We start from the raw sequence: 19998 nt of genomic DNA on the forward strand, positions 1-19998 counted from the left end.
CTGTTTGTCAGAAGTGGTGGATGTTCTGAAGATGTACATGATAAAGTGAAGTCCTCAAGAGTTTTCTAGTCAGACACACTGTGTACACCAGCCCACACATGTGAAGAGACACAGACTTGACTAAGTAATGGTTTCATTTAGGTTGTTTGTTGAGTGATCTGTGTGAACTACACAAGCATTTAACAGATATAGAAAATGTTTTTATTTTCACAAAAGACAAAAAAAAAAAAAAATCAAACCAAACCAAACAAAAGAATATCAAATTCTTATTAACGAGTAAAACTTTCATAAGTGTGTTCTGCAAGTTACGTCTCACTTCTTTAAAGAACGCTCCTTGCACAGCGTTAGTCAAACATAATTAGGATTGGTCACACAGAATGCATCACGCGTTGTGATGGCGGTAACATCCCACATTGCTCGAGAGAAAAGATCAGTAAAAAGGAGTGATGTTGCCTGAAAAAGCAAACTGACAGAAAGTCTTAGATCATGGTAGTTTCCTGGTGTAGCTCATCTTTATGCTTGTCGGAGGTTTTGATTGAGTAAGAAAGGGAAATTTGGATCTAGGCCAGTCTTTGTGTTAGTGTGTCTGTCTCAGCTTTTGGGTTGTCTGAGCAGGCCACGGATCCGGCGAACGAGGGCCTGGATGAAGGTGTATCGGGAGCGGACCTGGCTGTACAAGCCCTCCACATCCAGCAGCTTCCTCTGCAGAGCTTCTCCAAAACCTGCAGCCATGTCGCTCTTCAGCTGCAGGCACACAACCAGGAGACAAACAGAGGGATTATTAATAATAATAATAATAATAATAATAATAATAATAATAATAATGTATACTTATGTCAAGAGGTACAGCAATTACTGATACAACATGGGGGACAGAGCTCGCATCCAAAACTATGAATGAATATGACCTTCTTCACTAAATGTGCAATATGAACACAGCCATTTCTTACCAGGTCTAGGTCTTGCTGGCTGACTCGGGACAGACTGAGTCCACGGCCTCCACTTGCATGCAACCCGCCAAAGGAGTCTGAGGAAAACAAATTTAAAATAAACAAACGAGCAAAAGTTCCCTCAATTTCATCACCATGGATGGAAACAGCAGTTTTGCAAGTGAGCTTTCCTCAGTAGGTCTGAAAACTGCCGGCTACGTCAAGTCTTATAATAATTACCGATTCACTCTTACAGTTTTTGTCTTTGAAATGCTTCTTCAGACCATGTTAAAGTGAAGTGAACCGTATACAGTATCTGTAACATATTTTCTTACCATCTGTGAGGCGTGACCTAAATAAGCTGGCCCCTGGCATCAGGGAATCCTTGGGGTCACTGGGGGTACAGTGCAACAGGTAGTACTCCAGGTGGCGCCACAACACAAACAAACATGTCTCGATAACATCTGAGAGAGAAGCAGGTCAAGGCGTTTTACACCGACTCATGCTGTGACATTTCCACAAGGTGTTACATACAATAACTTAATGATGGAGAACGTGTTAGTGGATTTTTTATTCTGGTGTGCTGAAAAGAGATAAAAGGGGGGACAAAAAACACTCCTTTAGTCTGACGCTGTTAGTCCTGTCACTACAACTGTGCCTGCGAGGGACCAAAGGATACAGGAGCACAGGGCCAGCAGCTTGGCTCTGTTGTTGATAAGCTGGACCAGTCGTCTCTTGGCAAGCAAGCTCCTCTGGACTGATGAGATTTTCTCCACCCCTCCTGGGCCTGACACCAGGCCCTGGCACAACTACAGAGAAGATATCTGTGCTTAGAACTCAAGACAAAGCATGGTGAAGCCAATCAGATGCATAAAGTAAAGAATAGTTTGTTTTCATTCATTCCTCTGTTGACCTTAACTTTTATATAAAATTCACCATTTATGAGGTGAAAGGCAATGTTTGCTCAGTGTGAACAGCAGTGTGGTGTCTGTGAGACAGATTGAATTAGTCTATAAGACTATCATTACCTCCTTGAGCTCCTCAGGAGGCAGCTGATCCAGACTCTGCAGCTTGCCAAGGCTCTGTCTGTGACTCTGGTGGAATCTGAAGAAATCTGCAGCGCTGTTTTTCAGAAGGTACAGGACCATACCCAGGCTGGGTGCTCGGGAGTAAGACATCGACGGCACAGTGGATGAGAGATCTTTAAAAAACATTGGAGCCACAGTTTAGTCTTATACTTACTGAAGAAGAAAAGCTAACTTGTGGTAAAAGTGCCGCATGAGGTTCACTGAAAAACGACTTTTTACAAACAGGAGAGGACTAATACTATTTGTATCAACAAATATGGCTTGCTTATACAGTACACAGCGACATGAGTAAAACTCCTTTTCCTCTTCTTTAGTATGGGCAGAATATCACTGACCTGTGCGTCCTCCGTCTCTGCCAGCTGGCTCGCTGCCTGAGGGGCTGAAGAGGCAGATGCTGAACTGAGCCTGGGCTGAGCTCTGCAGCAGCAGAGTTTGGCAGTACTCCATGATGTTAGCACACACCTGGGGACAGAGGACAAAACCTCTCAGGTCACTGACAATGCTGAAGTGATAAATAATCATGAGTATGGATCCAAGACTCCACCACACATTGTTTCAGTGCCTTTCTCCTGACTATTCATCACTGTACTGTTTGACCACCTGAAATGTATGCTGGGTAACACCTATTACTTAAAAAGGAGCCAGTCCCTGAGAATACACCTTAACAGTTTTTAAAACTACACTACAATCCCCCCCTTCTTCCATATAAGTCTCATTACTCAGTGTATGGAGCACTTATTGCCAAACCTGTTGCATGGCCACCTCCATCTCCTCTCTTCGTTCTGCTGACTCTCCAGGGGCAGCGATCTCAGCCTGCTTTAGCAACCTCTCTCGCTCGCTCCCCACCAGACAGCCAAGCAGAGACAGACACAGACGCTAAAAAAAAGGAAGACAATATATTACAACTGTGCAGGTAACACACTAAATAGGAGGTGCGTTAGCAAGGACAAATAAGATCGCAGGGGCATGAATAAGATTAAAGTGTAAGCCAAAATGTTTAACCTGGAATCGGTTGATGTGACCCTGGAACTCCATAAGAGCAGCACTGTTGACCTCCCCGCCCATCTCGAGGGCACCTGAGACCAAGCAGTACATGAACATCACCATTCACTGAATCACTGTTATGTACATATGTGGTTTGCAGAATAAAAATGGGAAAATATATAATAAAACAAAGTGAATTAAAAGAGTAAAGTCACTTTAAGGTTGGTGTGTATGGTTATTTTTGTACCTGGCAGAGCCGTTTTACTGATGATGCCTGTAAGCAAAGAGAGCTCCTGCAAAGCTCCCATGCTGAGCTCCTGACAGCGTAACAGGGACTGAATGGTGTCTGCATGGACTATTAGCCACTGGAGAACCTACACACACACACACACACACACAGACAGACACACAACATTATGGGATAGTTAGACTGTAAGTGTAACATTTATAAAACAGTACCCCAGCTAGGCTCAACACAGCTGATGTAGGGACGAGGCAACATACAATGATGCAGTGGACTCATTAATAAAATACTGATTGTTGGGATTTTCAGGGTAAAATTCGAAAATTAGTCCTCTTCAAAATACAGCAACCTTGTGCTAACCTGTGCTGCCCCCTGCTGGTGATTCATGGTGGTAGAGGTCAGGATCACTTGAAAGAGTCTCAATGTCGGCAAAAGAATCTGCCTGTAGCGGTCCATAGGACTGGGGATGAAGCCTGATGGGTCCCTCATTACCCTGTAGACCACAAAGAGACATACCCAATATAAGGAGTAAGGAATTATTATCACAACATATACTTCATAAACCCATTTGAGGAAAATCAATAAACTGAGAATTCAGGTCTAAGGACATTTTCCTCTAAAGGATATTTTCTTCCAATTGCAATGTTATAACAATAAACAATAAGAAGGCCACAGGTAAAGACACTTTCCCCTTTGCTTTCCAGACCCATACCTGTGTGCGTCGCTGTCAGGTACCATGTCAAACACCTGGCACTCCATCAGCTGCGCCACCAGTCCACAGCGCAGCAGTTCCACAGCTCCCTGGCCTGTCTTAGCCACACGGGTCAGCAGAGCCTGAAAACACACACACCACTTTCATAATGTTGTACTTAGAGGCTTTTATCTAGACACTCCCTAAACGGGGCTTTTTGAGTCAGACTTTAGAAGTATGTCAGCTGTCCACATCTCCTCACCATCTTGCTCTCATAGATGTAAAGTGGTTTGAGGAGGGGTGGCTGAGGTGCGAGCAGGCTCTGCAGGGCAGCGTCATCCTGTCTCAGGCTCTCCACTAGCGAGCGCAGGTAGCCACTGTTGCAGACATAAACCAGCCACTGATTCTGACGGTCTATTGACAGGATCCGGTCCAGCACTGCCAGGGCCAGCATCTGACAAGGACAACAAACCATGACACTTTGTAACAAAGATCAGGCTAGGCGAGAGAAGTTCAGAGGCGTTTGTTATAACTGTGATCATTACATTCAGAGAAAGTGTTTTTGAATCTCAGTGCTTCTCCAAATTTTGACGAGACACAGTAAATATTATATTAGACAGAATGAAAAATATATATAAAAGTATTAGAGAATTGATTATTCAAAACCTTATATATACTGTAAAAATATAAGATCAGACTTCAGTATCAGTAGATATTCAATCAGAATTGGGGAAATCACAAAGCATCATGTCAATATGAGGCTAAATCTGGTAGCATCATATTGTTTTAGAAAGTGTATGGTTTGGCTCTTACCCTGCTTATTTCATGGCCGTCACAAGCGTCCCTGCACACAACCTCCATGAGAGATTTGCCATAACTTTCAATGATAGCGAGGTTCTCTCTCTGGAGTTTGGAGAAACCGTCTTCAGGAGCTGTCAGCCGTTCCCACATTGCCTTCCCAGCTGGAGGAGGGATCGAGGGAGAGGTCTTATAAACATGATACTTAGAAACTTATCTGTAAAAATCTGCCCATCAATATTCTGACAACTTCTGTCAGAAAATATCATCACATATCAAATTGTGTAATAACAGTGTACCTGTCTGCAGAGTGTCTGGTTCTTCAGGTTTCTGGGCGATTTGCAGATAGTACAGTAGAGACCCATACAGGTGAGCACGCAGACGCTGGTATCCACCTCCTTCAAGTGTAAAAGACAATATTATAAAATCTAGTATGGCCAATTTTTATCTTAACAGCACAGCCCATGTGAGAAATGTGAGTGAGAGGGGTTTTAAGTCATTTCTAACCAGTACAAAGGATGAAATCCAACAGCTTGCGGAGGATCAGATGCAGGGCGGAGTTGGCAATGGAGGCAAAGCCTGAGGATGCTTCTAATCCCAACCCCTGCTGCTGCTCGGACAGCACTGATTGGCTGAGGTGGGCTGTCAGAGTGAAGACTGCCCCGGCAACAATGGGCATCAGTTCTCCTGCAGCATCCTCAGATAACACCTGGACAATGCAGGACAACATTTTAATTTAGTTGATACAACAATCTTTGGATTTGAGGTTTTGCACTGCATCAGTCAATTCTTGCTTTGATTCATTCAGTACAAATCTAATGATGAGCACTGAATGAAAGCCACAACACCATTTAAAATGTTCTTAATATGATAACAGAGTGATTTTAAATGTGCCTAGTCAAACCTTTTTATAAATTGTTGCATAATAGTTTCACTCTGCATGCCACACTGACCTTATCATGCAGGTCTAGCAGCAGGTCTCTGATGATGAGCTGTCGATCATCAGCAGGTATGAGATCAGCAGGGCAGGCAGTCAGCAGCGTCTCCACCAGGCTCCTCCAGGACTGCAGCGCGTGTCGCTTTGCACTCAGACTTCGACGGACACGGTTACGTTCCACCACCTGCTGCAGGATGGAGTTCACCTCCTAGATGACAACAGGCAAAACATGTTTGCTCAACATTAGCTCTTTTACAGTTTTCAATGACACAATATTGGTCAAAGGGGTTTTTTTTTTTTTTATTTGAAACCACATTTCAAGTTACAATCCATTTCATGAGGGCTAAAGTTATAAACGCATCATTTTAAATTCACTCACCTCCATTAACAGGGGCCTCTGTCCAATGGCTGCCATTCCTTGCAGGGCATTTACCTCAGCAACCAGCACTCTATGAAGCAACTGTGAGAAACATTAAAACATTATGATATGATCTGAGAAAAATATTTGAAAACACAATAGAGAAAGAGAAGATTGCATGTTCAACTTAGAAAACCCACCTTAACATTGCACACAGTGTGTCCTTGCTCATTGACATGCTCACAGTTGGAGATCACCTGCTCTATCTGAGTGCGCTCGAAGAAGTCCAGCTGCAGCAGCTCAGGCATGTCCTGACTGAAATCGATGGCGTCCAGCACACTCAGCAACTTCCTGCGCACTGATGGCACCAAACAAGGACACGATGAGCGTCAAAGTCAAAAACAATCTGCTCTCTTAAGAAACAAGAGCTGTAAATTAAAGCTGATATGAACAACTCAAACGTCAAGTGAGTCAATTCTAATTATGTTTTGATATTTATATTTGATTTGTGCACTAAAATGCCACAAACCTTTAGAAACTGTGTCAAAATGCAGGAAACCGCTGACTGATCTGGTCTCTTCCTCCATGCCTGACTCCCCATCGGCTGAAAGGAAAATCAGGTTCTAGGTTCATACATTAAAGTTACAATCATCATAATGTCACAACATTAAGTCCCAATGAGACACAGTATGATAATTATTTTTGTATATGCATCAGAGTATCAACAGGCCTACAAGTGACATAAAAATACCTTTGAAATGTGGGCATAAAATTAAACTATTAGTCTTATGTTTGGAGAATTTAACATCGTGTTAAAATATCTGACACAAACACCTACAGACACCTTATCCCATACCTGTATGCTGAGTGTGTGGCTGGTCGTCCAGCAGCAGGCTGACGAGGCGCTGTGTATGTGAGCGCTGGCGGTTCAGTGAGGTCACTCTCAGCTCAATTGCAGCTGTTTTCATGAGCCAAGACATCTGAGAGAGGGCAGCGATCTGGTTAGCTGAGGGATGGATAAAGAATAGTCAAGGCATTGAAAAAAAAAAAAAAAAAACACAACTACTGTCATTGCATTTCCATCAACAAGTTACACATTTATATTTTATTAGTGGCACACACAGCTTTGTAACATTAAAGGGGTCCATCACTGCTGCTGTTGTTTCCTGGCTTTGTTTTTACATTTATATCTCTGGGCTTCAATTTTTCCATTCATTGTTTCCTTTCTGCAGGAAGACCATACAACCCACTAATTTCAATTAATTGTTTTGCATTTCCTCCATTCCTATTTCCTGTCTCTTTTGTTTCATGCTTTTCCATCATCACATCTCTAATGCTTTTGTGATTACATATTTCAGGCCCAAGGAGATCAGTGGGGATCCTGTACTCACTGGACAGGATGAAAGGCAGGTGCTGCAGGTGAGAGAACAGGAAGTCCTGGCTGGTCCTCAAATAGCGCATGGTGGGTCCAGATGTGTCTGGGCAGGCACACAGCTGGTAGATCACCTGAGATAGAGAAACACACACAAAAAAATGTAATTAATCAAATCGCCCACATATCAATTTCATATATACATTTAACCTTCTGGGCATAAAATGCAAAAATTAAACTGCTGCTGTGCTACATCTCTCAGTGCTGAGACTGATCTCCATGTCAAAGTCTTTATGGGCGTTCTGAGTAGAGTACCTGGTAGCAGAGCTCAGCCAGGTGTGGGGCCTGCTGTGTGAGTACAGGTCCTGATCTCTTCTCAGTGCCTCTCTGCAGGAGACTCAGGATGGCATGCAGGCAGCTCCGTGGACATCCCAACACACCTACAGCACAAAAAGTAAAAGAGAAGTCTTTGGTCATCTGATACTTTTTCTGCCCAAACCAGAATCCCACATATATTGCAGAAATCGCCACTGCCACCAAAACCAACATGCCAGTGGCTGAGGTTGTGGTCTGACCTGGGTCCTGGAGGTTGGTGGAGGACACAGGCTTCTTTACTTCATAGCCCAAAAGGTAAAGAGCCAGATTGGGCGTCTTCAGGTCCAAGGATGTGATGAGCAAGTTCAGAATATGGATCTGGGTTTCATGTCGGATTCTTGCCACATTCTTTTGTTGTTCTGAGTCTAGAAACAATCCAGTGGTAAATGAGGAAGCTGAGCTTGAGTGTGACATTTCTAAAACACAGGTTTAGCTTTCATAGTATTAAATCAACAGGACGTAAATGAAATGCTTAAGATGGTACAGCTTTAGGCTCATGAAAAGTCTTACAGACAACAAAGAATAGATAGAAAAGAATAGAAGGAATGTCTCTCTTCCTCACCATCTCCTTTCTCGGTCCCCTCCTCTGCCTCTTCATTGTCCAGACACTCCACAAAGCCTGCCATCAGTTTATCACTCACTGCCTGAGGGAGAGACAGAAATTGTTCTCAATTTCACACACATCACTACAGAAAAGGTCACTATTACCACAACATACCATGGCCCTTTCCTGCACCTATTTAGTGAAATATCCTATAGTTTTGGGGGAAAGGCAACTATTAGATTTGCACATACCTGGTCGTGTGTGAAATCTCCCACCAGCCTCATCTGAATGTTGGGGTAGTTGGCGATACGACGCAGGATCTTGGCACTTTGGAAAGCAGCCTCTGGGTTGGAGCTACTGTGATACAGATACCTGCAGGGGACAAGCAAGGTTCCTCACTTAGTTACATACATTCTGAGACTATCAGTCTTTCTAAGAGTGTAATTATTTGATACATAACCTACATAACCAACTTGGTGACAGACTATTAACTAGGAAAGAGCGGATAGACAGGACAAACAAAGACTGACTCAACAAAAATCAGTTTGTACTTCCACCTAAATGCGCTTACCTGGCAATACTGACAATGTGATCGGCCCTTCGGGTTTGAGGACTGACACCCTGGAGTAGCTGCTCCAAAGGAGAAACCAGCAGGGAGGCCTGGCTCTCCCTGAGAAGATCCATGAACACCACCTCCTTCTGCAGAGCCAGGTCCAGCAGGCACAGGCAGTGCAGCACTGCCGACTCCAAGTGCTTCTTACCTGTAGGGGGGGGGCAGAAATGGGGCATGGCGTTAGAACAAACACACACACACACACAAGCTATTTCACTTTCTCTGACAGCAGCAGCGTATGTCCTCTCACCAGGGAAGGGTGCATAAGTGTCCAGCTGGCGTACACCCTCCTCCAGCAGGCTGAGGCAGAGCGCCAGCATGGGCGAGTCGTTGAGCAGATGGAACATGATGCTGTGGCCGGGAGGCTTGTGGGCTGGGACCTGCTCACCCTGCAACTCCACCATCTCCTGGACAAAGTCTGACGGCTGGGGCTCGTAGTCCCGCAGCAGCTTGTGGAACACCTCCAGGACAGAGTCAGCTACCTCCCACTGAGAGGTGGCAAAGGAAAAAAAAAAGAAGGCAAAATTAAAATAACAGATGTATGTGAATTGAAAAAAGAATACAGGCTGTAGCTATATGTCTACACCTCATAAAGAGTCTGGAGGAGCTCTTTACCTTCTCAGCTGGGCGGCGATATGCTCTGGTGGGGAAGGGGAGGAACACAGAGTCACGCAAGAAGTTCAGGTAGGGCTGGAATCCTGGCACACGTAGCCCAGCCCCCAAATTAACAGGCAGGCTGCACTCGACCAATGTGCTGATCAGATGACAGAAGCCTCGTGTCAGAGGGTACTCCTCACAGCTCGACTCAATCTCATTCAACTCCACCTGAGAGCCAAGAATAAAAAAGAAAAAAAAATCTGAAAGTTTGCCAACACAAATGTGCTTCTCTTTATAGGTTACAGAACTTTGAACACAAAGTTTTTCATAGCAATGACAGATTAAAGTCAGTTTTTACAAAGTGTTTTTTCCTTCAATGATTGGCAACAGAATCATGCAAAGTGCTAACTTTTGCACAACAGACAACAACTTACTTACTTCCTGTCTGCATTATTTCGTATCACAACAACAAGATGTCTTAAAAATCAAACTGAATTTCTCCCTTTGGCCATTAGTTAAGTGTTGTTTTGTTGTACACAAATTAAAAATCATCTTGGCAGCTCCAAGTACTCTAATTGGTCTCTTTACCAACTAATGAACCTTTTTATTTGCTTATCTTGAAACCAATAGGGAAAGATAGACAGTTTCACATCCCCTCACCTCAATTCCAGCTGCCTGCCTCTGTCCTGGGGCTCGAACAGTCTGAAGGATCTATGGTAGAAAAACGTTGAAAAAGCTGCAGATGATCTGACACAAAATCATATGTAACAACGGAAGCTGCAAAACTCAAACCCAAATCAAAACTTTAGACAAGGACAAGAAAAGAGTTGAAACACTTCTACCATTTGAGGAAGTTGATACACACTCAATGGGACCGACACAAGCAAAGTTTAAATTTCTGTTTAAACCATAAAATAGAAACCTTGAAAGCCCTTTATCTCCATAGTGAAAATACTTGGTCATTTTACAGATGTTAAATGATCAACTTTGAATGATAAAGTTAATAAATCATGTGATGACAAATGTGTAGTCATTTTTAAAGGCTGACCTGCGTGTACTCCAGCGACTGCCAGAGTGAAGCAGCGATCTCTGGTGACTTCCCAAAGGCAGCCAGGCAGTGCAGGACCTCCGCCTTTAGGACAGGTGGAACACTGCACTGTAGCAACCCCAGCATCACTACAACTGGGGTCCACTGGGGATGCTCACACAACGCCAGTCGAGCATTTTCACTCTAGATAAGAAAAAAACATCACACACAAAAGATGCAGTTACATGTTAATCTTGACCTTAATTTTGCTCTATAATCCACATTATATGAGCTCATAACTAAATATGCCCATCCTTGTAGTGAATGTTGTACCATACCCATGTAATGATGGTGGTAAGCAACTGCAAAAATGAGGTGAGTCCTTCCAGCTCCCTTTGGGTGATGCCCCTCAGTGGCGGGTGGCGGTAGTGTGCAGCATCTGGATTTGGAAGGTCTCGTCGCAGGTTTTCATGGTACAGCATGAGGGAGTGAAAGAAATGTTCCCAAGACACTGGGCTACCTGAAACTCCCTGAATGTTGTCACCTGCACACATGTACATGAAGTTAGTTGGCATTCTTTTGAATGTTCAGTGATTTCAGAATCAGTCTGCAAATACATATATTCTTCTTCAGTCATGGAAAATTAATTCATGAAGTTTTTTGTGTTATAGCAACAATCTGCTCTTACTGTGTGTGGCTCCGTTGGTTTTCAGCAGGCTGAAGCAGTAGTGGGCACATTGAGGACCATTGGCGAGGCCTTTTAACATACGCAGATAGGAGATATAGAGGGTGGAGGGAAGAAGGTCACCCATCTGACGCACAAACTTGGACAGAACCACCTGCATGAAATCAAACCAAAAAAATAAAAAAAAATAAAAAATTTCAACAGAGAGAAGCAGATGGTATGAAAAACTTGCTTCTCTCAAGAGAATCCAAATCCACCTCGAATTTGGGTATTTTTCTACACCACGGCCCAGAAAATAAGGCCCTTACCTGTTTATGAGGAGGCCTTTGCAGTGCCATTGCCAGGTAGGATCCCTGCAGAGAAGTGTGTTGGAGAGACTCTGTGGGACACCAGAACTCCAGACCCAGCTCCAGCCCAAACAGGTCCTTACTGTAAAACTCTCCAATCTGAAAATAAAATTAGTTATCAGTTAAAGCCTTAAAATGTAAAAGGTGATGTAAGCTGAAATGTATGTTTGTGTGTGCGTGTAAAAAAAAAAAAAAAAGACTGACGAGGATCATGAGGTGGTCTAAGTCCTTGCGCAACGATGATGGAAGCTCACTGTCCATCTGTAGGGACATGTGCACCAGGCGGGCGTCCTCATCAGCACGGTTACGAAGCTGTTTCACCTGCAAAGAAAGCACAATTAAATAATTTAATCAGGATGCAAAATAACAAAAACACAGCCTGATAACTAATCAGAGAAATGTCCAATCTCCCAAGCTGACAATATAACGTGATATTCAAACACATCAATCTTTTACTACAGAAGAAACATTGGCATCTCTCACCTTCATTGGCATTAGTGCCAAGAAGTCTGTGATGAGCGAATGGAGGCGGCGGATGTAAAACTCTTCCTGGGCAAAACTCTCACACCCTAGCACGCCCTCCTTCATAAACAGGAAGACATCTCCCAATAGAGCCTGGTCAGCTAGAGCCTCATCTGCCTCAGTGAACTCAACCAGGGCTGCACAACACACACATACGAATACATTTAAACGGCAATTATCTTTGAGAAGCTCATATTCCTGCAAGTAAGGCACATTTAATATGTGTCGCAGAAACAGACGACTTACCAGACCCCTGTGGTAGCTGGGAAAGCACCCTCAAAGACAGAGCCCAGGCCAACCGACACACAGCTTGCAGGCCTGGAAGCTTCCACGGCTGGCCATCCATCAGACGACCGTGCACTGCAGATACATACTGCCTCTCTGTCAGCAGTGGCAGTGCCTGGAGCAGATCTAAAAGAACATAGACACAATCCTTCAATGGCTGTAAAAGCAAAACATTGAAGCTAAGAGCAATGTTATGCATAGCTACAAGCAATTACGTTTTTAGTGGATTTAACTGTTGACCTAAATTAAAGTTTGAATTGAAAAGATTATGTATTTAACATGGTCCCACCTTCTCTGTCTTCAGTCCCCTGCTCGACGAAGCTGACATCCAAGCAGTAGAGCAGTGCCATGACCAGAGCCAGGTTTACACTGTCCAATGAGCCGTCAGCTTGAGCTGTCACTGTCTCCAGGTGGCCAATGAGAGCAAGGGTGTCATCTTTAGTCAAGGGTGACTGGCAGGTCCATGAAAACAGGCTATCAGCCAGGGCCTGTCGGCTTTCTTTGATGAGGTCAGAAACCTGGTAACAAGAGTGGGAGTTAATGGTGTCCATATTGCTCTCCGTATATTCCTCTAACACATTTTTCTGTTGCATCCAGAAAGCTACTCACTTTGCAATTTAATGAGAAAATTATTATTTTTGTTTCAAATTAACATAAAAGATTTGCTCCCACCTCCTTCCGGTGCTTTTCGTTGCCCAGGCCACGCTCCTTCTGGAGTCGTTCAAACTCACGCGTCACACTGATCTCTGACACCAAGGTTAGGATGCGTTTGGTCAGACCCTGGTTCATCAGTTCATCTGTAAAACGTGTCGTCAAAGCCACCAGCTCTCCACTAAGTGAGCGAACAAATGACAGTACAGGTCAACCACAATTATTTACAAGTTAAAGAAAAAAATCAACCACAGGACAAGAATATGCTCATCATGTGGACCTTCAAAACCGCATGTCTTTTAGTAATGAGCTTCTTTAGATAACATTATTACCTTAGATCCAGTGTGAAGGTCTTGCCATGGCGTGACTGGATGAGTGTGCGCAGAGAGTTGGCGACACAAAGTTTTCCATCCCAGTAGAGCAGCACAGCTACAAGTCCTCGTGTCAGACCTGGAAAATGGGGCTGCTGCTGTTCACCTGGAGGAAGACCAGTACAATCAGTTGTGTGAAATGTTAATGCCTGTACGAACGGAATTCATGCAAGGCTTTGTCTCCAACTCATTGATTTAATCAGGACAAACCTAAAACAAAGTAGTCATTATAAACTGATGTGAGTGCTGTATCTATAACACAATATACACTGTAATATGTGTCAGCAAATTAACTACATTCCTTTATTTATACATTTTCTTAAAAGTCATGCTTTTTGCTAATGTCCACTTCACCTGCCAACAGAAGCTCCAAAGCTGACAACTCTCCAATATCAAACAAGTCACTGAGGATGAAGGCTTCAGTCAGGAGCTGCTCTGGAAGGAGCCGCGACCCCTGTTGACCCTGGATGGCGATGCCTTCTGTGCTGGCTTTCCGCACCTTCTCCCTCTGCTCTGCACTCTTGGGCTAAAAATAATGAGAGGTTATTGAAATTACAGTCCCAGACACACTTTATATCAGAAATGATATAATCAAAAGTGCACCAAGGAAGTTGTAGATTACACTGGAAGAATACCAATTTAATTGTTTAATTAATTCTCACCGGGTTCTTAAAGAGTGATAAAAAGTGTGGTTTGTGTTTCTTCATTTGGAGGTCCAGTAAATGGACGCTCTCTGGCTGTCTCCTCAGCACAGCCCCATCCACTGTCTCCCACAGCTCCTTCAGCGGCCCCCACAGACTGGCTCCTGGGTGGGAAAAACAGCCTTTCAATGGTCTTGTCTCATCAGACATGCACACAAGTGATTTCTACCACTCCTAATGTGCTACTTTCTTATAACCATACTTGGCATTGGCATCTCTAGCCTTTTGCATTGTGCGCATCCCATGTATGATGCACACACACACACACATATATATATATATATATATATATATATATGACTGTCATACATGATGGACGCCATTTTGGGAAGAGTTGCATTCTATTCTGGCAATATGCTTTTACACAATCAATAATTCAGCATAATCTAACATAACATGACAGGACTGATGCTAAGGAATTACGTTTTCATGATGTTCACAGTGTGAACCTCTTTCGGACAGCAACCATCAGTACTGATTAATACACATGTGGCACTAACTATTAACACCTTACTGCTTTATACAGACTGAATGACCATGTGATTCATGATACCTGACAATATCAGTGATCCTAATATAAGCTCAATTATTGGTCTGAACTAGAAAGGTTTCTTTACTTATTATGTTTATTGACGTCGTTTCAGGTTCCTTATTCAATTACAACTTGTATTTATTGGTCATTGTATTATTTTTCTACAAAGCCCCTAGGAGGCATAGCTATCACGAAGTTAAGCAATATCAATCAGGTCTGTACAAATCTAAGCAACTTCACCTGTAACTGACAGACTCTGACTCATACTGACTGACAGGAGTATAACAAGCCTCGCCTCAACTATTACACGAGTTTGCCAAAGAGTTCAAAACAAATCCCCACAAGTACAGTAACGTATGGTCTACAGTGATGCCAAACATGTCATTGCCTCTTCCAAGTCACTTTGTTTCAGTTTTGTTTCCACGTAAGTAAACTGGTCTGCAGACCATTTGAAGTGGTGATGCATCAGGAGTCATGTTGCCCGTCCAGCTTTAGCTTTACTGTGTCAATGGATTAAATGCGAACGCGTTCGCCAACTTACTGCTTGTTTTATCCATATTAGCTAACCAAACGTTTACTTGCAGGCTAGGCTAAATTAGCCTAGCAGCCCGAGCCTGAACTTGATGGGTCCACCACCATGTGGTCAAAACATAGCACATAAAAGGCACAGAAAAGCGTATATGTACGTGTCTGTCTATCAAATAGCAATTAATAGCAGCTACTAGAAATAAACACAATTAAGTGACTCAATGAAAGAAATATAGTTCATACCCGAATTTACCGCCATCTGTGCCGCCATGATACACTCGGAAAATTGGACAGAAGCTTCTAGGCCTGTGCCAGTGTCAAATTTAAAATTATAAATTCTGTTAACATAATTTGAAATAATTTCCTGAACTAGAAATTAATTACTTATAAATGTACGTTTATGCTGGGGAATGAAGTCAGTTAGATATATTTTAAACCTTGCTGTAATTCTGTAAATCTCTACAGGCGAGGTCCTCGGACCGTTGGAGCCCTCTAGCCAGATGGGAATTGTAGTTTTCAAACACAAATTCATAAAAGAGGTAATTTAAATGGACTTCCGGGGGATTTTATGTTATTATCTATTTTAGAAATTCAGTTCTCTTTCGTCTATGTTTTTCCATGAAATGTTTATAAACCATTACTCGTGATTCGCTGGAACCTGTTTGTGGACCATATGTAGCACCAACATTGGTTCCGCCTTGTGCTGTTCCGAACTGTTTTCACGTTACACCAAGATGTCCATGCCCGTCTGATAGTTGAGAGTCTGTGACCGCTGTGATGAAAAATTGTCATTCGTGACTTTTGAATGTAGGTGTCGTCGTAAATGTAGCACCGCATTAAAACAGAGGCTTTGGGGAAATTTGAATCATAAGAATGGCTCGGGTTGTGAAAGTGTTTCGGACTCTGCGGAATCACTGGAAGAAATCCACATTTGCTGTGTGCGTTCTGTCGTACGGGGGCTACTGGTTGTATGGTAAACACTGGTGGGTATCTTAAATTATGGTATTTACATGGATATCATATCACAGAGTTGCTCACGTGTCTTATATTTTGTGACTTTCATCCTATTAGTGACAGTCTTCTGCGGAGAGAGGCTTGTCTAGTGGCCAGGGTAAGACATCAATTACTTTTGCTTATAATTTGTCAGCCATATAAGCAAAGTTTCACGTGCCCATATTCCCACTCATCATAACCTCTTGTAGGAATATGGGCGTCAACAGATATCACCACAGGAGAGGCTGAGGAAAGCAACAGTGATATTGAACCCTGCAGCTTGTAGTGGGTAAGAAGACACCAAATCTCAAAACTTGTCGCTGAGAGTCTTGTTTTGATTTCAGACACCAGTTTATCTGTGATTTTTCTTCCAACTTTGCCTTTAAATCTCCTCCAGGAAAGCCAACAACCTGTTTGAAAAGAATGCTGCTCCTATTTTAAACCTGGCTGGTGTGGAGATTACAGTCGTAAAGGTATCCTTCGCTTTTTTCCCCTTGGAATCAATTTTTAGTGGCTCCTGTACGGTTTCCATTGTGTGAGAGTATATATGCTGCCTCATCCTCTGCAGACGGACTATGAAGGCCAGGGAAAAAAGCTGTTGGAGCTCATGGAAGAGACAGACATGCTGATCGTGGCTGGAGGGGATGGCACCTTGCAGGAGGTCATCACAGGGTTACTGCGACGGTCAGATCAAGTAAGTGTGATACAGGAATTGTGTCAATCTATTTTGTTGACAGCTAAATGAGACAGGGACAAAATTCATCTTTTTTTTTTTCTTCTTGTTTTTGTAATTACAGGACACATTCAGTAAAACACCGATTGGATTCATTCCTCTGGGCTCTCATAATTCCCTGAGTCCAAGTCTTCACCTCCTCTGTGACAACAAGGTTAAGTAAGTAATCTCATCAAAATCCTATTTAAAGATCCAAATTCTGTCATCACACATAAATAGCTCATCATGAATGTGTTTCACTGAGTAAATAAATGATACACCATTGATTTCCTGACAAGTAACTTGCACCTATTACATTTTCCAGAGACATTACATCTGCAACATTGTCTATTCTGAAGGGAGAAACTGTACCTCTGGATGTGCTGCAAATTAAAGTAAGAAACCGGTTCTGTTTACTCAGCAAAGCCTCAAAGTCATGAACTAGTTTTTGTCTTGAATGCAGATAATTGCTCATGTCAGTTTTTGTTTTCATGTAAAATTAACATACAATATGCCTTTCTCTCTCTGTGTGTCTGTGTGTGTGTGTGTGTGTGTGTGTGTGTGTGTGTGTGTGTGTGTGTAGGGCGAGAAAGAGCAGCCAGTCTTTGCTCTGATGGGACTACGTTGGGGAGCTTTTAGAGATGTGGCTGCAACAATCAGCAAGTAAGAATACATCATTCAGACTGTAACCTTGCATAAACAATTCTTATGTAATCCTCCATACATACTATAAGACTTATTAACCATAATATTTCCCTACAGATACTGGTACCTTGGGCCACTGAAGACAAATGCAGCACACTGGTTTAGTACTCTGAGGGTAAGGCAATATGTCAAGCTATGAACTGTCTGATATTGGATAACCATGTCATGCCATATAAGGCTACCTGTTACACTTTGTTTGTGAGAAAGTTATATTAACAAAAGAGTAAAAAGAAGAATTCCACTCTGCGTGGCTTCAAGTCCGTTGTCACAAATCAGCAATCACAACATAACAAATTTAGCACAGACTCAAAATAATTAGAAAATGTTGATCACACATCTATCAATGACACTGGAGTAAAGAAGGAATGGTTTAGGCTACGTGAAGTCAGACGCAAGAATATTACAGCCTGCAGTCGGTGATGTTACACTGTCGAGTGCAGCAGAGGAGGATAATGGACAGAGACCACCAGCATAAAGACCTTGAAGCAGCAAGAGGAGAGAGATAAACCCCTTTCTAACACCACGGAAATGTAAAAGCTGCTGTGAAGAAATGTGCCAGTAAAAATATCTAAATCTAAAAAAAGTCATATATATGTATACATGCACTGTAATATTTATGTATGTATTATATATATATGTATTTCAGATGTGTCCCCTTGTTTTCTTGTGAACCCCCAACTGTTAAATAACTCTGTAGCTGCTGATGTATTTTAATCACACATTGTGGTAAATTGTCCCTCAGGAGTGGCCCCTGGTCCGGGATGTCTCGGTGTCCTACTTGGCTCCCAGCCTTCGCCCCCCTGACCTGCCCCCACAGAAGCCCCCCAGGCCAAATCTGCTCTACCGCATCATCCGCAGGCTGAAAAACTACATGAACCCGCCTGTTGAAGGTGAGTGTGTGTGTGCGTGTGACTTTGTTGATACATGGATCCCAAAAATACTGTGATTTTTGACAGGAATGTTTTTGGGTTGTGTGTCTGTGTTTGCTCAGAGCCTCCCAAAGTGGAGGAGCCAGAGAAGTGGGAGGAGCAGCAGTTGTCGACGTTAGAGCTGTTTATCCAAACACACAACAAAAACCCTGTGGAGAGGGTCAGTCTAAAAATCATTGTATTTATAAAACCTAGTACCTGCTGTTCTCATAAACCCTGAGCTCTTGAATGTTGACATGATTACATTAAAACCCATCTGCCTTGTTTTCCTCTTTGATTTTTTAATATATATACATGGGTATTGTATTTATTCTAACGTGCAGCGCACAAATGACTCCCTGATGATCTGTGCGGAGCCCAGTGACTTCACTGTGAGCGAGTTCATCACTGTCGGGTCCGTAGTTGTAATTTTCTTTTTAAGTCTGTTGGAAACAAAGACCTCTAGTGAAACAATATGCATTATATAAAAGTTCATGTTTATGCAAATTTCAGTAACAGAATGTAAATGTTGTTCATTCTAGAAATAAAAAAGAAGAGGACTCAACTGTATTCACTAAAAACTCCACAAAACTCGAAGCTAGTGCTTGCCAGCTGCAGCTGCCAGAGGTAAGAAACCCTTTGAGTGATGTTATCTGATTCATTTTATCAGTTTTACTTTATAAGTCAATCGGCTTTCTGAAGCAGTGCACTGGCTTTTGTCTTGACATTTAACTTTGTGTCCTGACTCCGAAGGGTGCCGGTGGCTTTTTCAACATCGACAACGAGGAGTATGACGCTATGCCTGTGGAGGTAAGGCTGTTGCCACGGAAACTACGCTTCTTCATCAGTGCAGAGCGCAAGGAGCAGCTCCTCTCACAGACGCAGTGATGAGAAAACCTAAAATGTAAAACTTCAAAGAAGACGAGCAGCAGGATTGATTTTAAAAGAAACACACAAAAAAAAAAAACAGATGTCATGAAACTGAGTTTATTTTGAAAACAGATTTCTGCTTTGCCATCAGCTGTAAATGATCATGGAGTGCTGATGGTTTGAACAATCTAATCTTTACTACATGTTGACATGAAATATTCAGTTGTTGTTATTTTTAACAACTATGGAGAGGAATACATTACAGGCTGTTGTATGTGAAAGGACCAAGACTTTGATTCTCTAAGCTTGTAACTCATGTACAGGTTGTCTTACAAATGGACTTTATGTTTACTGAATTGTTTACTGTTGCCATCATATCTGAACTTGGTCAATAAAAAATAATCTTTCCAATTCAATGCAAAGTATTTTCATACCGGCGTGACATTTAGTACGTACACATTCAGCAGATGCCTGGTTGAGATAAGGGGCAGAGGGTTTTGCTGGAGGGCTGCAGGTGAAGGTGTGATGTAAAAACTTCTGTCAGGGCTGTGTTACAAAATGAGAAGAGCCTGCTGTTTTCACTGAGTCAGGAAGCTCATTCCTCCACTGAGGTGACCTTAAGGGAGAGGAG

General features: G+C 42.7%; 2 protein-coding genes across 2 annotated transcripts; one reads left to right on the forward strand and one right to left on the reverse strand.

The window, feature by feature from the left end:
• Positions 1-178: 178 nt before the first annotated feature.
• On the reverse strand, positions 179-15534 carry nup205 (nucleoporin 205). The gene is made up of 42 exons (XM_023421294.2): positions 15423-15534; positions 14081-14223; positions 13773-13944; positions 13380-13524; positions 13069-13228; positions 12686-12914; positions 12358-12522; positions 12073-12248; positions 11794-11910; positions 11551-11688; positions 11246-11396; positions 10896-11101; positions 10579-10761; positions 10191-10241; positions 9549-9758; positions 9184-9421; positions 8892-9081; positions 8572-8692; positions 8339-8420; positions 7977-8141; positions 7717-7841; positions 7421-7535; positions 6886-7035; positions 6559-6633; positions 6230-6387; positions 6051-6131; positions 5688-5879; positions 5242-5443; positions 5034-5132; positions 4750-4898; positions 4199-4390; positions 3958-4079; positions 3606-3738; positions 3249-3375; positions 3020-3093; positions 2765-2893; positions 2353-2479; positions 1958-2130; positions 1609-1738; positions 1265-1393; positions 951-1027; positions 179-744 (listed from the first exon to the last, which is right to left on the reverse strand). The coding sequence occupies exons 1-42, from the start codon at positions 15448-15450 to the stop codon at positions 592-594; spliced, it is 5982 nt and encodes a 1993-aa protein (XP_023277062.1). The 5' UTR covers positions 15451-15534; the 3' UTR covers positions 179-591.
• Positions 15535-15888: 354 nt separating this feature from the next.
• On the forward strand, positions 15889-19783 carry agk (acylglycerol kinase). The gene is made up of 14 exons (XM_023421239.2): positions 15889-16162; positions 16251-16290; positions 16382-16461; positions 16570-16645; positions 16741-16866; positions 16970-17064; positions 17210-17279; positions 17468-17547; positions 17647-17704; positions 18332-18479; positions 18581-18678; positions 18842-18912; positions 19040-19124; positions 19251-19783. Exons 1-14 carry the CDS (start codon positions 16053-16055, stop codon positions 19383-19385), a joined length of 1272 nt encoding a protein of 423 aa, XP_023277007.1. The 5' UTR covers positions 15889-16052; the 3' UTR covers positions 19386-19783.
• Positions 19784-19998: the final 215 nt, after the last annotated feature.

This window comes from Seriola lalandi, unplaced genomic scaffold (assembly GCF_002814215.2).
Source record: "Seriola lalandi dorsalis isolate HSWRI2012SDOR001 ecotype SW California unplaced genomic scaffold, Sedor1 jcf7180002054671, whole genome shotgun sequence".
NCBI classification, from domain to species: Eukaryota; Metazoa; Chordata; class Actinopteri; order Carangiformes; family Carangidae; genus Seriola; species Seriola lalandi.